The sequence below is a fragment of the Tamandua tetradactyla genome, chromosome 5, assembly GCF_023851605.1.
Source record: "Tamandua tetradactyla isolate mTamTet1 chromosome 5, mTamTet1.pri, whole genome shotgun sequence".
In the NCBI taxonomy this organism is placed as follows: Eukaryota; Metazoa; Chordata; class Mammalia; order Pilosa; family Myrmecophagidae; genus Tamandua; species Tamandua tetradactyla.
The window spans coordinates 131,674,726-131,690,320 of NC_135331.1; the positions used below are offsets into that span (position 1 = coordinate 131,674,726).

At 36.6% G+C, this 15,595-nt stretch overlaps 1 protein-coding gene across 11 annotated transcripts in view; it reads right to left on the reverse strand.

The window, feature by feature from the left end:
* Nucleotides 1-15,595, reverse strand: part of FILIP1 (filamin A interacting protein 1) — a 396,243-nt gene that overhangs the window by 240,280 nt on the left and 140,368 nt on the right. For 2 of the 11 annotated variants that reach the window (XM_077162259.1, XM_077162250.1), the window contains exon 1: nucleotides 1,870-15,315. The exons of 6 other annotated variants lie outside the window; for them this stretch is intronic. Coding sequence is in view for 2 of the 5 variants with exons in the window: in XM_077162250.1 (XP_077018365.1) it covers nucleotides 1,870-1,913 (44 nt within the window). In the remaining 3 variants the exon portion in view is untranslated. Of the gene's footprint in view, nucleotides 1-1,869; nucleotides 15,316-15,595 lie in introns of those variants that run through there. 3 more of the 11 variants (XM_077162256.1, XM_077162257.1, XM_077162260.1) reach the window with 3 other exon arrangements.

A 15,595-nucleotide genomic window follows, 5' to 3' on the forward strand; every position in this document is an offset into this window, starting at 1 on the left:
GAGTAATTCATGAATTTAGCAGATTTTCCAAAACTTGAACCCTAGTACACCTTTCATGGATCAGTTTAACCCTAATGAGCCTGGGCAGTTTTATGCTGGGTAATGATTTAAGGCAGCATCCTTGCCCCAATACCTCATCTCATCCATCTTTTGGTTTCTCTCCCTCATGGTTTAGTCATAAACATGTCCACTTTGGCTAAGAGTTCAATGTTTTGACAATAACATTACTCAGGAAATACACTGCCATCAAGGTGTACTTGGCACTTCAATGATTAGGCAGAATAGACTATGTAGCCTTGTTTGAACAACCCAAATTCAGCAAATTCCGTCCTAGGAAATTCTATCAAGCTACTCAGGAAGACGTACACTGGATTATTTTTTTTTAATAACAGCCTTTAGGCAATTTTGAGAACAATAGTAGGAAGAGAAAAACAATGCACTCTCAAAAGCATCACATGTGTTTAGATTCTTCTATTTTTCAAAATAGAAGTTGCCTTATTTTTGTTCTGATTATAAAAATATTTGCCACATACTGTCAAATTGTCTTTAAGGAAGTTTGTCCCTATACTGGCTCTCCCACCAGCAGTATATGAGACTGTGCAATTCTTTCTACTTTCAACAGCTATTTGATTCTTTGTCAACGTGTATGTTGAAATAATGCAATATATTTTTTAATTTTCACTTTTTTATTACTAATGAAGTTAAGTGGTGTTACATACATCTATTGTGAATTATGTCATTTGTCCAGTTTTCTATTGTTGTCTCTTTTTTATTAAGGTTATTAATCCTTGATGATTTTTGTCTCAAATATTTTTCTCCAGATTGTTGTTTGCATTGTAGCTTTGTCCATGGGAATTTTTTTCTGAATAAAGGTTTTCATTACAATTTTATGAAATAAAAATGTTCTAGTCCATTCTTTTATTTTCCTGAGTTTTTCTCTTTTTTTGGGTGGGGGGGGAGGATCTTCCCACCTCATCCAAATATATTTTTTTCCAGTGTCTAACTTTCATTTTTTAGAGAAATTTTTGGTCCATCTAGTATGCATGTAGGTAAAAGTTATGAGGTAGAGATTCAACTTAACTTTTTCTCCCATTATTTTAACCCTATTACTGAAAAATCCATATTTTCTCTTCAGATTTGAAATGTTCCTCCTGCCTACCACTAAATTCTTATATATAGTTTTTTATACCTTTCTAGACAATACTGCAAGTTTTCCTTGATCTCCTCATCGGATGTAAACTGATTCTACATTATGACCCATACCATATTTTGAAATACGCTCTATGACTACTTGTTAAACTGTACGTTGAAATTTATCACTTTTCTCTATGTTATACTCCACAATAAAAAATGTTAAAAAAAAAAAAAAGAGAGAGAGAGAGAGAGAGACATTGTTTTGAAAGAATACTTTTTAACAGTGTGGGTGGTAGTGAGGGTCTGAAATTTTCTAGCCCAAGATGCATATTTCACTGGCTCATTGTGACCATTTACAGATTTAATGTATGAAAACACACATATATGGTGAATCCTCTTCATCACGTTAAAGTCATGAAAACTATCATGTAAATAGGAAGAATGCAACTTACTAGTTTCCCACCATTTATAGAGATACAAGGACTTGTTACAACAAATCAGATATTTAAGCCTTTTAATCCCATTCATTTCTGCTGCATTCCCTTAAACCTTGATTGTTGGGCCTGTTTCATTTTCAGCATCTATAGTCGCCCTTTCCTACAGCAGGAGCCACTTCATCCCATTTATGCTCTCTGGACCAACCCATGACCCCCTAAAATCAGGTGAGTGGCCCCACTTCTCTGCTTCCACAATACCATTTACTTTGTCACATGGCATTGAAATTGCTGTTTTTACCTGTAATCCTTGATAAGGAGTAGAGATAATATAACATTCACCATTGGATTCCAGTCCTAAACTCAGTGCCTGACATACAAGTCTCAGTGATGAGATGATGTCTACTAAAAATGTGATGCAGGAGGAACACAAAGAGCTCTATGCCAGAATTCTGGAATTTAGTTAGCATCGTCTTAGTTACTGTGACATATTATGATTTTAGCTTCTTACAGTTTCTAAGAGTACTCTTCCTTGGGGCTAGCTTATCCCTGAATTCCAGCTCCCTGCCCTCCTCTTTTCTCCTTCTAACCAACTACCCAAACACTCTCACCCTGCCTGTGTCACAACTCAGCTATGCTTGACCTGCATGCCAGGATACTCTATAACCTCAGATATCTGCTGCTGAGTTGGTCCACTCTACCATCCAATGCCATGCCATTTGGACCCTAATGATATCTGTCATGCTCCCTGTTCAGCACTAGCTTGGCCCTTCTTCCAGCTATAATGATTGGGCCTTGCCTGATTGACTATGTCCAAGATAATCAGTCTGAGTGGATCTTTTTTTTTCATTCTTAACATATAATCATTCCGTTCTACATATATAATCAGCAATTCACATATCACCACATAGTTGCATATTCATCATCACGACCATTTCCTAGAACATTTACATCAACCCAGAAAAAGAAATAAAAAGACAACAGAAAAAGAAATAAAACAAAAACAGAAAAAAAAATTATACATACCATACCCTCTACCCCTCCCTTTCATTGATCACCAGCATCTCAAACCAAATTCATTTTAACATCTGTTTCCCCATCACTCACTTTCATCCCATATGTTCTACTCGTCTGTTGACAAGGCAGATAAAAGGAGCATCAGACACAAGGCTTTCACAATCACACAGTCACATTGTGAAAGCCACATCACCATACAGTCATCCTCAAGAAACATGGCCACCAGAACACAGCTCCACACCCTCAGGCAGTTTCCTCCAGCCTCTCCCCCACACCCCGAATAACAAGGTGATATCTACTTAATGCGTAAGAATGACCTCCAGGATAACCTCTCGACCCTGTTTGGAATCTCTCAGCCATTGACACTTTGTCTCATTTCATTCTTCCCCATTTCAGTTGAGAAGGTTTTCTCAATCTTTGATGCTGAGTCTCAGCTCATTCTAAGATTTCTGTCCCACGTTGCCAGGGAGGTCCACACCCCTGGGAGTCATGTCCCACATAGACAGGGGGAGGGTGGTGAGCTTGCTTGTTGTGTTGGCTGGAGAGAGAGGCCACATCTGAGCAACAAAAGAGGCTCTCTTGGGGGTGACTCTTAGGCCTAATTTTAAGTAGGCTTGACCTATTCTTTGTGGGGTTAAGTTTCATATGAACAAACCCCAAGACTGGGGGCTCAGCCTGTAGCTTTCGTTGTCCACACTGCTTGTGAGAATATCAAGAATTCAACTTGGGGAGGTTGAATTTTCCCCCGTTCAGTCTGAGTGGATCTTGCTCTTTAATCAATTGCTTTCATACTTTTAAATTCTCATACAACAGTTGTCATAGTACTGTTGAAATCTAACACCTATGAAAGTGGCTGGGACCAGAATTTGAAATAATAAACTGGATATAAATCAAATTGTAGGTCTTTAATCTTTCATTAATACTATGTGGAAAAACAGGAGAGCAGTTTTCTAATTCCTCACTTAAAAGGACAGAATTCTTCATTTTCTGAGAAACTAAACTCTCTTTCATCAGTTTTCCCCCTTGTTCTCTCCTCTGAGCTCAGTGTTTCACGTGCTCATTTTGGTGAGATTCCATCGCAATACATCACCAGGAACACATGTGTTCCACTGGGACATTTTCCCTGGAAGATGTGAATGGTGATGTCAATAATGGCATCATTGGAATTTAGAGGAAGTGATTTGGGAAAGTTATGGTGAAATAAGGCAAAATCAAGCAACTATCATCAATATTTCCTTTGAGGGTAATGTGTATTATATTGACGATAATAGGAAATTTCAATGTATTCGTCAGTTGGAGCTGTCAACAAAAATATTAATTAAATTGCAGCTGTTGCTCTACCACTTGTAGGGATGTGGAGCAATCCTAATTAGAAAATATATTTCTGAGCATGAGAGCATTTCTAGCTAATAAATGCTTTTTTATGTCTTTTGCAAAGCATGAGTGAAAAGTTGAGGTGCAAGTATTTACAATTAGAGTTATATTAATAGTTATGTCTTATGCTATTGTATTTTAAAGTTGAATTCTAGTCTGTTAATAGAAATACCTATATATCATGCTTATCAGAGCTCCAGAGTCTAGCTTCTACTCAGTTATACACATCGGTTATCCTGTGATACTTCTCTGTTGAACAGTTTAAATGTTTGTTGATTTTTAACTTTTTTCTTCTTATAAAAGAATATGTGACCAGTAAAAGATTTAGAAAGCACTGAGAGGCAGAGAAATAATCACCATGATCATGGATTGTTATTCCAACATTTATCAAAAAAGTTATGTTCAATTCAATCAAGGAAAACTGGTCAGTAATATTTACTCAACTTCATGACATTTAATGGATTCAACTTAACAATTACTTACTGAGCATTTATTTTGTACATGTGACTCTTACAACAATCCCAAAGCACACCTGAATCTACTTATTCTAAATTTTTTAATTTGCTTGTAAATATTTATCATAAAAAGTATAAGATATTATCTCTCACTTTTTGTTTAGTTACTAGTGCTTAGAAAAATGGGTCCTGAAGTATTTATCTTATTATTTTTATTTTAGTAAGGTTCATTTACCCAAACAATGTATACAGGGTTTCCCCAAGGTGTGGAAAAGCCTATTTGGTAGAAGAGTCACTCGCGAAATTAATTCCATGTATGTTGGCTAAAAATGCAGTCTTAAAAGTCTCCAGAGTATATTAACCCACTAAGCTATCAGTTCCTCAGGACAGAATACCAGCTGCTACAGGAGAGGCAAAGTGATCAATCCCTTCCTGTTGCTGATATCATGAGAGAAGTTAGAGGTAGTATGAAAGTGCAGAGAGCAGAAACTCAGTGAAAATGGGGAACCCAGCCAGACTCACAAGGCTAGGGGAAAAAGGCAAGGGTCTGAACAAGACATTAGAATTTGTGGTTAGAAATGCTATGGAAAGGTAATGCAAACATGTGCCAAAAAGTAAGGCAGTATATATTAGATCAGTCCCCAAGGGAAAAGAAAGACAGACATAAGTAAAAAGTCACGGGGGAAAATGGAGCACCTTGAAACAGTCTCAGAGAATAGGGATTGCCTCAAAACAACCCACTCCTTGGGACATTAGAAGAAAAGGCAAGGACCAAATCTCTAGTCAAGCAGAAAACCCAGTTAGTGGAAACTCAGAGCATCAAGGCCAGCTGCCACAACCCTGATACTGAAAGAGGAGAGCAGCTGCCATTCAACACTTTATACTACCAGAATTGACTCTAGAATAGCAAAGTGCTTAAGAGATTAAGAGCACAAGCTGAAGAGTCCAGTTGCCTGGACTCATATCCCAGATTTTCCACCTGCTCATTGGGGGACTTGGACACGTACCTCAGCTTCCTTATCTGTAAAATGTAAAGGGTACAAATACCTGTCTTATGGGGTTGTTAGTGCCTAATTAATAAAAGGCACACATTAAATATTAGCTATTTTCATTATGATCATACAGTAGAAAAAGTAATAGACTGGGACTTGGGGGGTTTCAGTTCTGGTCCTTGCTCTACCACTCACAACCTATATGACTCTTTTACAGAATATAGATATAGTCAAAGAAATGAGCATAGGAAGTAGTCAAGGATCAAGACATTAAAAAGCAAAGAGAGGCAATGATTCTGATGGTCAACTAGCTTGAGACAGGGACACCGTAACTGCAAGTGTGAAAAGTGCCCAGTACAAGGGTCAAGTGAGCTCAGTTCCAGACCCAGCTCTACCTCCAGAGGACTATGCAACTTCTACCAAGTGACTTTAATTCTCTTACCCTTTTACTTCCTTCTTTAAAATGATGAGGCTGTACTAGACAGATTACCGGTTCTCAACACTGGATACACATTAAAATCACCTGGGAGCATCGAAAATAGATCAATACATAGGCATCCACTTAGGTCAACTTAAATAAGAACCTTTGGCGGTTGAGCACAGGTATCTGCATTTTTAAAGCACCAGGTGATTCTGATGCACAGGGAGTGTTGAAACCAACCACATGATTAGATGATCTCATAGTTCCAAGTAAGTTCAAAAGCTAGAGGTCTTTACTCTCTTCTGTTTCTTGCGGTATGGTTGGACCTAAGACCACAGTCATGTAATCATTGACGAACTGAGACCCCCCCATCTCTGCTCCCAATCAGAGAAGGAGCAGAAGTGCTAAGAGAACTAGGGGATCCTACAGAATGTCTTAGATAACTCTCGAACAAATATGAATTATTAATATATTGCATTTAAGAGGGTATTAGTTAAAAGCTAATGTGGACATCGGTTTCGTCAAGAGAAATTTAGAATAATTGAATGAAAAAAATATATACGTATATATTTCCTGAAACCAACTAGTAAAGCTCTTTGTTTTCAAAGGATATAAAGCTAGGTCTTTTTCTCACTGTTATACCATTTTACATAAAGATGGGGGCAGTGAGTGGGAGGGAAATTCTGAGTTTAATTATTGGTAAAGAAATCAGAAGAGAGCATGTCAATAAAACAGAGGGTCTTGAAATGTAATGCATCTTTCCCTTTGATTTTTTTCCCATTGGTCTGGATTAAATAGGTCTATATCAGTAAGCAGACAGTACTATCTCCTTTGGGAATATGTTTAGCCTGTCAGATAAGTGGTAGTATAAGAACTGTGCATTACACAGTGATAATATGTGTCTGTTGGGAGGTGGAGGGGAGTATGCTCATTCAGTTGTGACAAGATACTATGTTTCTAACTTACAGAATTTCTCAGAGGTTAGGGTTTCATTCTGCTATATGTGTTCGTTCACTCCATATGAAACATTCAGCTTCCAGGGCAATATTTCAGAGATCAGTGGGATATTCAATACTGGGGAAGTAAAGTATTTATGGGTACTGGCATAAGAAAAAGCAAAGCACTATCCACTCCATCAAAATATTATGAGGACTGCTCTCCTTTAACTTCAGAAAATACAAAAGTTAAAAACCATATGTGTATATATAAACACAGAAATTCCAATTATTTCCAAATAGTCAGATACTTATCATCAGGAAGGCAACTCCTGATTATTAAAGATAAAAGAACTAGGTAAAATATCCGTTGCACCACAGTAGCAAACCACTGCCTGAAAGTTATCAAGTAAATTGAGAGAACCCCTAGTTATCTTAAACCATAGCAAGCTCTCTGATTTTTTTCTGAAGGAACAAAATGATTCCAGATTGACAACTCACTACCTAAACTTAGGTGATGGGAGCCAATGAGAAGCTCTTATACATAATGAGATCCTATGTTCCATTTCCCAGTCTCCTCCAACCAATACCGGCACATTCCACCAATGACTTCTAAAAGGAATATTGCTACTAGCAGCTGGGATAAATGTTATCTTGCACTCCCTGCTTGAACTCGTCTCACAAATTGAATATTTATGACCAAGGTAGGTTACTGCAGAGCATTTCAAACATTACAAAAGAAACGGAGGTTCAGAGTTAACAGGAGAAACAGCAAACAGAAACCGACATGGTATTCAAAGATCTGGCTACAATAGTTGTCACAATAGCTCATAATATGAAATGCTTCATGGCATTTCCTGTTGATTCCCAGGGAATCGCGTGAGCAGTATGGAAGTCAAGAACCACACTACCCCATCTATAACTGGAAGAATCACCTGCATTCTAGTCCCTCTGGCCCGGCTGCTCCCAAATCTATTGGCCACTGAAGCTTCTGATTCCACTTTAGGCCCTGAAGAACAAGCATCAGTTGGCCTTTAATCCTGGAACTCTTTGTTATTTGCAGCTGGCCCCCTGAAGAGTCACACTGTACCTTTCATTAGAACATCTCACAGTCATCTAGGTGGAGGTTTTCCTTGAATTACTGTCTGCATTATAAGAAAATGATTGAAAGTCTGGGCCATATCGATTTGGATTCCTAACCTACCACTGGGCAAGTTAGTTAATATCTATAAGCCTCACTTACCTAATCAGCAAAATAAGATAAAAATAAAATGTTATAGGGTTGTTATGAGAAACAAATAAAATCATCCATGTAAAGTGCTTGGCACATTTCTGGCACATAGTAATCTCCAGCATATGCTGGCTATTATTTTCACATATAAGACATAAATATATATGACATGTATATTATATAGCTATATATGTTATAATCATATATTACATATATAGCTATTACTGTAATTGTATTATATATCTTATCATTATATAAGAATTGGAGTTCAAGTGCCCCAGCCATTGTTAGAAACACCTGGTATGCTTGGCAGTGATCCTTAGAATGAGCTAGGAAGGTGGGGATGTAATAGCCAAAGATAAGGGGCCACTGAAGAGTGAAATTTACCAGTGCAGCTGGTTTCCTTAAGGACCAGAGCAAACAAACTGTGACCAAAGCAGTTGGTTTGTTGGTGTCCAAAGCAGAATATGATATCTATTAAGAAAGCAAGTGAAATTAAGCTTCTGTGTAAGGCCCCACCCTGGTTTAAATATCAAGCTGCTCTGCAAGCATGTGTCACTCACTAAACAGTTAATGAAACATGAAGAGCCTTGAATAACTCCAGGGTCATATTTCAAGACTTATAGAATAATTAGGAAAATTTTGAGCTGGCAAAACTCTGCCTAGATCACTTTGATGAACAGACCATCTTTATTTTCCATTAGTGCACATTATCATCACAGTAACCGCAAGGTTCCAGATACAGGTCCAGGGTGTCATTTCCTTATGTACTTAGGCTGCTACACTGAAATAGCATCATGAACTCAGCAATACCTATTTCTTTCCTGTTGTGCTGCAGGACCTCAATCACAGAAACAGAGCCTAAAATGAGTTACTTAAGATATAAATATATTAAAGAGATATGAAGAAAAGAAAAGTCCATTTATCTCTATTACTTTAATGCCTATGACTCATGTGTGTGTGTGTGTGTGTGTGTGTGTGTGTGTGTGTGTGTGTGTGCATGTGAAAACCTTATTTTTGCAAAGATCTTTTAGATAAACAAGGCAAGCTGGCAGTAACTTGACTATCTTGGTTATGTCAACAGTTTACTGTTTTCAATGAAATTGTCTTTTGGGTTTAAACCTTTGGCAAATTATTTTACAGAGACTGCATTCAGCCAACTCTGATAGTAATGTTCATTTTATGGCTTTCTTACACCTTTCCCTTACAAAGATAAGCAGTAGATGATTTCTTCAAAGTAACGTGGGAAGATTGCAGTTACACTTATTGCAAAAGCAAGGAAAACTATTTTCAAGTGCAGACACTTGGCTACTGAAGCAGCATTCTTATCATTTTCATCTACATTTGGTGAAGGAGGTAGGTGACAGTATTCAAGCAAAAAAGCAAAATCAGAAAAACCCTGAACCTTAAGGGCTCAATTAAAGTCAGACTTTTGAGATAAATTCTGCATTAGCTTTTGTTTATCTTTCACAGGCCACAGAAACACATAAATCATCCAATATTATGCACATTGACACCATTTCCCAAAAAGGAAAAGTAACCCAAACCTTCTTTTGACTTGTCAGTAGTGTTGTGGCTTAACTAAATTTCTCAGGGACAGAGAACCATAGGGGTGCTGGTTAATATTGCGTCACTTCATCTCTACTGGGAATTTCTCAAGTTCTGCAATTAGCTGGTTAACAGCCAACTAACGCTGCTCAATTCATATTTGACTTTTCTTATTCTAAATTGTCGCATAGCATGCTGCTTAGCCTTTAAATTACATTGCCTTAGCTACTTACTGCCACAAAGAAAGTTGTATTCGTCTGCAGTCTTTTCCCTTCTAGAATTAGCTAAAGAGTAGGAATGGCCATTTAAGGAAAAAGAGGAACACAATTCAATATATTTTCCTGAGGTTTCCATATTTTGCCCTAGAATCTCTGTAATGTATTCTGTAAAGCCTGGAAAAGTTCATTCATTCATTCGTTCATCGATCCTCCCATCCATCCTTCTGTCCTTCCTTCTTCCCTCCGTCCTCCCCACCCTCCTTTCTTCCTTTCTTTCCTTTCTACAACAAGGTTTTTAATAGAAAATGATTGTCCTAAAAATCAATCTATCTTATCTTTCAGACACTCAACCTTTCAAATGGGAAAATAAAATAAAATTGACAAGTCTGGACCATAACTTACCTGCATAAGGTTTGTTGTTACTAAAGTCAATAAGAAACTTCCCAATTTACAAAGATACTATGAATATTTTTGTTAAATATACAGAATAGTAAGCATTCAAGAATATGCATACGTGTATTTATAACACTTTTTTTGTTGTTTGCCTTAGAAAACACTTTTCTCATAATGTTCAAGAAAAATGAATAGGATTAACGGCAATGAATAGCAAGAATTCATTTCCATTTGGTAAGGTTGAAGCTAGCATGAAATGACCTTTTTTGGTCTTGTCATCTTCATCTGTTACTAGGTTAGTAAAACAAAACAAACAACTAAGGAAAGAAATACAGAATGATAAATTTGATAATGCATCCTTCCCTGGAGAAGGAGGTCTTCTTTGCTATACATTACCCAGTGTAGTCTGTAAAAAAGGTACCCAAGGACTGTGTACAGACACACTTTATATCTAAGTGTAAATATAGAAACCATAAAATAGTCTATGCTGGGGTGATTTCTTGGACTTTTGGTTCTATAAGACAGCAGACTGCTGACCAATAAGGGAGGGTTTGAAAGATAAATTCCATGCTAAATTATTGGCTGCTGTTCAAACTGTCTGCTTAGAGTACCCAGCAGCAAAATATGTCCCAAACAGGACTCCAATTTAAACAATACATTCTTCTGCCTTTCCTATGATGTATGAACTTAAGTTCACAAACTATCTGTATCCAGGAATTTGATTTTCAACAAAGATTAAGATAAGCAAATAACGACATTTAAGGTGTGGTAATAAAGCATTAAACTTAAATTTATTGAAGAATCTGCTAGGCAACTGTAAGTTTTATTACCTCATTTAATTTTCAACACAACTCTTTAAGGATTTAGTAATATTATCCTCATTTTGCAGATGAGGAGACTAAGGCACACAGAGTAATTGCTCAAGGTCATAGTGAGCCAAAATCTGAATGCAAACAATCTGACTTGTGTATCCTATCCTACCAGCATTTTTGGCCTTATCCTCAATATCAACAAATATATCCTGTGGCTATATATTCAACCAAAATTTAAGAAAACAAAATATAGTTGATTAGGTTATCTTTTATTCTATTGCTATATATACTAAAAGTGATGTCACCAATCCTTTTCCTATCAAACTCTTCTGTTGAAATAGATCTCAATCAAAGCTTGCCCCTCATTTCCCATGATATCACTTTTCTAAAACCCACATGTTAGAAAAACAACATGAGTCAAAATGTGCATAAAACAGTCTCTATAAAATCCTCTCTATTAAGGTATTGTTTAATGAAAAAATGTCTGTCTTCCAAAAAAGAAAAACACAATCAGCATAATAGTTTAGAACATGTACTTTACAGAAAATTTTCACTTCTAATGAATAAGTGAAAATCATAACCACAGGAAAATTAATGTTTAATGAATACATTAGATACCTCACAAATTTCAAGGGAAAAATCCCATAATGCTTCTTGCTGAACACACATTTGGAAGAGTAATTTTAACCTCCTTGACTATCATGAAATAGAAAAAGAAGACTTTCCTCTTTGGTTGACACAGAAATGATTGTTTCGACAGCATGATCTGTGCTTTATATCACACAGTAGGCTACCGGTTTCATAAGTGATTAAAAGTACAACTGAGAAATGTCTCTTTTTAAAAAATATATAGGGAAAAATCAAAGAAAAGGGATCATAACATGATATTTAAATATTTTAATGTTCAAGGCCAAATTTTAACTCATGACCCATAAATAGAAGGATAAGTAATCAAAATCAATAGTATTGAAGGTAACTACAAGTAGAATTTTGCACCAAAGGATAATAAAGTATATGAATTATAGTTTCTAGAGGTCTATGTGCACACACAGTACACATACACATATATAACGAATGTCTTTATCTATCCCCCCAATCTATTTTCGTTTTTGATGAAAGTTACACCATCTCCAGGTATATGAGTACAATTAAAATTACTTACAATTTTTGTATGAATGGTAAAACTATGAAGACTCTACTTGACAATTTTTTTAGATAAAAAGCTATCGACCACACTTCCAATGGCCTTTCTTGGTTTTATACTTACCCTTACTTTCTCACACACTCATTCATCACCAAAAACCTAGAGCCACAAATGTTAATGTTCTAATAGACTTCATAAAATTTTTCTGAATTTAAAGAGGCAATCCTTGTCCCAAATTATTCCAAGTTCTAACAGAGCACTAAACTTTCTAAACTAAGAGGAATCATTTCTAAAAAGAGGGTCCAGGAAAACATTTGAAAGTGAAGGACACTGATCTGGGTCATAAAGAGTGGACAGGATTTCTTACAGTAACAGGGAAGGAAAGGCACTCCAGGCAGGGGGAATGACTTGGACAAAGATAGGACATCAAAATACACATTGTGTATGTGTTTGGGAAATGACCAATTATCTGAAATTCCTGAAGCAGGGGGACTTATTGAGTAGTGGGAGCTAAGACTAGAAAAGTTAAGTAGAGACCAGATGATGGAAAGTTTTCAAAATACCCAGGCTAGGTGTTTGGCAGCAACTAGAAGTTCCAGAAGATAACTGAAGAGCGGAGAGATACAAGCACAGCAGTGTGTAGGAAAATTAATCTTGTAGTCACGTGCTAAATAGTTTGGGTGGCAATAAGTGGGGTGGAGGGAAGCAGGGTTTTGGCAGCATGTTTATAATCCAGACTCAGGGTGAAAAGAACAGGCCTTCTTGTTGTGAGACACATGACAATGGAATCTAACAGCTCCTAGGGTGAAGGGGAAAGAGTGGATTCCAAGATCACTCAGGGCTCTGAGCTTAAGTGAATGGGAGCAAAGATCTGCGGAGTAGTATGTGGAGAGTTTGATTTTCACATAGTGGAGGCATCAGTGGTTTAATCTGAGCTGCTTTTTTGATTCTCAAGGGTAAATTTGCAACCATGATGACTATTAATGAAATTCACGTCATCGGGAAACATAGCTTTCACTCAGGACCAAATGCTGTGCTCAGTTATATAAACACTCTCCCACTGACTCCAAAAGAAATTGTATGCTTAGAACTAATGGTAGATTTTGGCCTTACATGTACATTTGTAAGCCAACAATGTGACCCTTCTTAGAATAAAAACAAGACAAATGTAAAGCGTCTAGTTCTGACTTCCGAAAACTCTTTCAAGACAAAGGTATTTCACCTCCACTAAGTAGTACCAGAGTTTCATTCTCTGATACCAAAGTTGCCAGATTGTGCTTTGCACTATTTTATATATTCATTATATATAATTAGCTTCGCTTAGTTTATAAACTAATTAAGCAATCAGAATTTGAGACATAATACTGGAATATATGTATTTTTTAATTTTTCTGGACATGTGATAAATAAGCTTTAATTAGTTTAAATGGGAACTTTACTGAAAGGCTTAATACATTCTTATCTGTCAACAAATAATTTGTTCAAAACTGACCTTGGATAAAGTCTTTTACGTTGACAAAATAGATAAATAATTCCTTTTAAAATGTGCTCCTGTATCTTCTTTGATATTATTCTTAGAACGTTCATTCAAATTATCATGTTTACTTAAAGAAACAATCTTCTTATACAAATCCAATCCAACTACAGGCCACCAGGTATAAATATTCATCACATCTCCAATCAATGCTACCTTTTGCCAGATTCAATGAAATTGATCACACTAATTGTCAGATAAAAATTGCATAGCAACTCACTGAAGGGGAGACAATATACTAACAGTAAAAGGAGGATTTCCTTCAAGCCATAGCAAACACACTCATACACATATGCACACACAACTTAAGAAAGGATTTTTTAATTAAGTCAGTTTTAATTTTTAAAAAAGAATTTGTCCTTTCTATATATAAGTAATTACTCATTTTATTAGGATTTTAAAACACAAAATATTCTCCAGAATAGTTATATTCAGCAACTACAAATGCCGTGATTTGATCCTAGGCACACCTTGTGCCTAGTCAGAAGCATTTTGGGAGACTGTAATGTAATGAGGTTAAAACCAGCACAAGGTGTACCAGTGTAATCAGAGAATCAGGCAAAAGGAGACACAGAATGGAGCAAGTCAAAATTGCAGCAATACAAATACCTAGCCGGACTTTCCTGTCATTTATCACATAAGCTTCTTCGCTAGTTTCAATAAATTAAAGCTATTTTGCTTCTGGGAGAAACATCCCTTCCATTTGTTAGCCAATCTAATTGTGAAACTGTCTTTTGTCATATTTCTGTACCTGCCTAGGAGGGAAATCTTGGCAGTAATAGCTGGTTTTTAAAACATCATAGCAATCTTTGTGTTTAAAGAGGAATCTCTTTAATTCTGAGAAAGATCATATTTCTGGTTTTTAAAAAATAATTCACGATTATCATAAATCCTAAATGTGTTATCACATAGTGGACCGGTAAGAATTAAAGGAAACAGACAACAGAGAATCAGAGAGAACTCTCTTCTTGTGGAAACAGAAATTTCTTAAGAGAGTAAGTAGCTATTTATTTTGGTCTTACCTGATGGCAGCTTGTTTAACCAAGAATAGTCCTTTTGGAAGTAGCTTATCCTTTGAAGAACCTAGTGGCTTGTCCCACAGCCCAAGACAGACTGGAGTCTTGGAAAACTATCCAGCCCAAAAGAATACAGAGGAAAAAACTTTTCCCACTTTCTTTCCTTGGACTAGCCAATAGCTGAAGTCATGCAGGAAACAGAGTAGAGAGAGGGGGAAAGCAGCTGCTTCTTTCTGAAATCCTGATCAGCAGAAATTGGAGGTCGTTGTATATCTCCCACCCGGACTTTTGTTTAAAAGTTTTTTTCAACTGTTGCTAGGTGTTGTTTGGTTCTGAGATTAGGTTTCTCCTCTCCTGCTCCTTTCACAACACTGTCAGAGCAATGACTTTGTTGAGGAGCTGAGCTCGTGCGTGCTATATTTAACCAGTGGTCTCAGCAAGTCAAGCCTGTCAACAGCTGAGAAGTTTGGAGTCGGCTTTACTCAGTTCCTTGGCAGCTGGTTTATCAGTGGATATAGCACTGTGCACCCTGTGAAAGATTGAGGGGAAACTGGCAGACCCTTTTAAGGACTTCTGCTCCTTTCACAGAGGTAATTATTATTTGAAGCTCTTAACTACAGACTGTGACTTGGGACTTACGTTTTAAAATCTGAAAAGAAACAGAGCAGCAGTTGTCTTGGGCAGAGCAATTTACCAGTGCAATATTCTTCTCAATTAGGCTTTCTCATGATAAAGTTCTGAAATAAAACTGCTTTCAAGAGTGTATCAAACTGTTGGTAAAAATTCACAGTATGAGATCATTTCCAAACAGCATTTAACTTTGGTGTGTTACATTCAAAATTAGATCACTTAGCAGACATGACCAACTATATACCTAACGTTATAAAAATTAGATTATGATAAAGGAATCTCTATAACGTTTTTTAAAGGGGTAAGG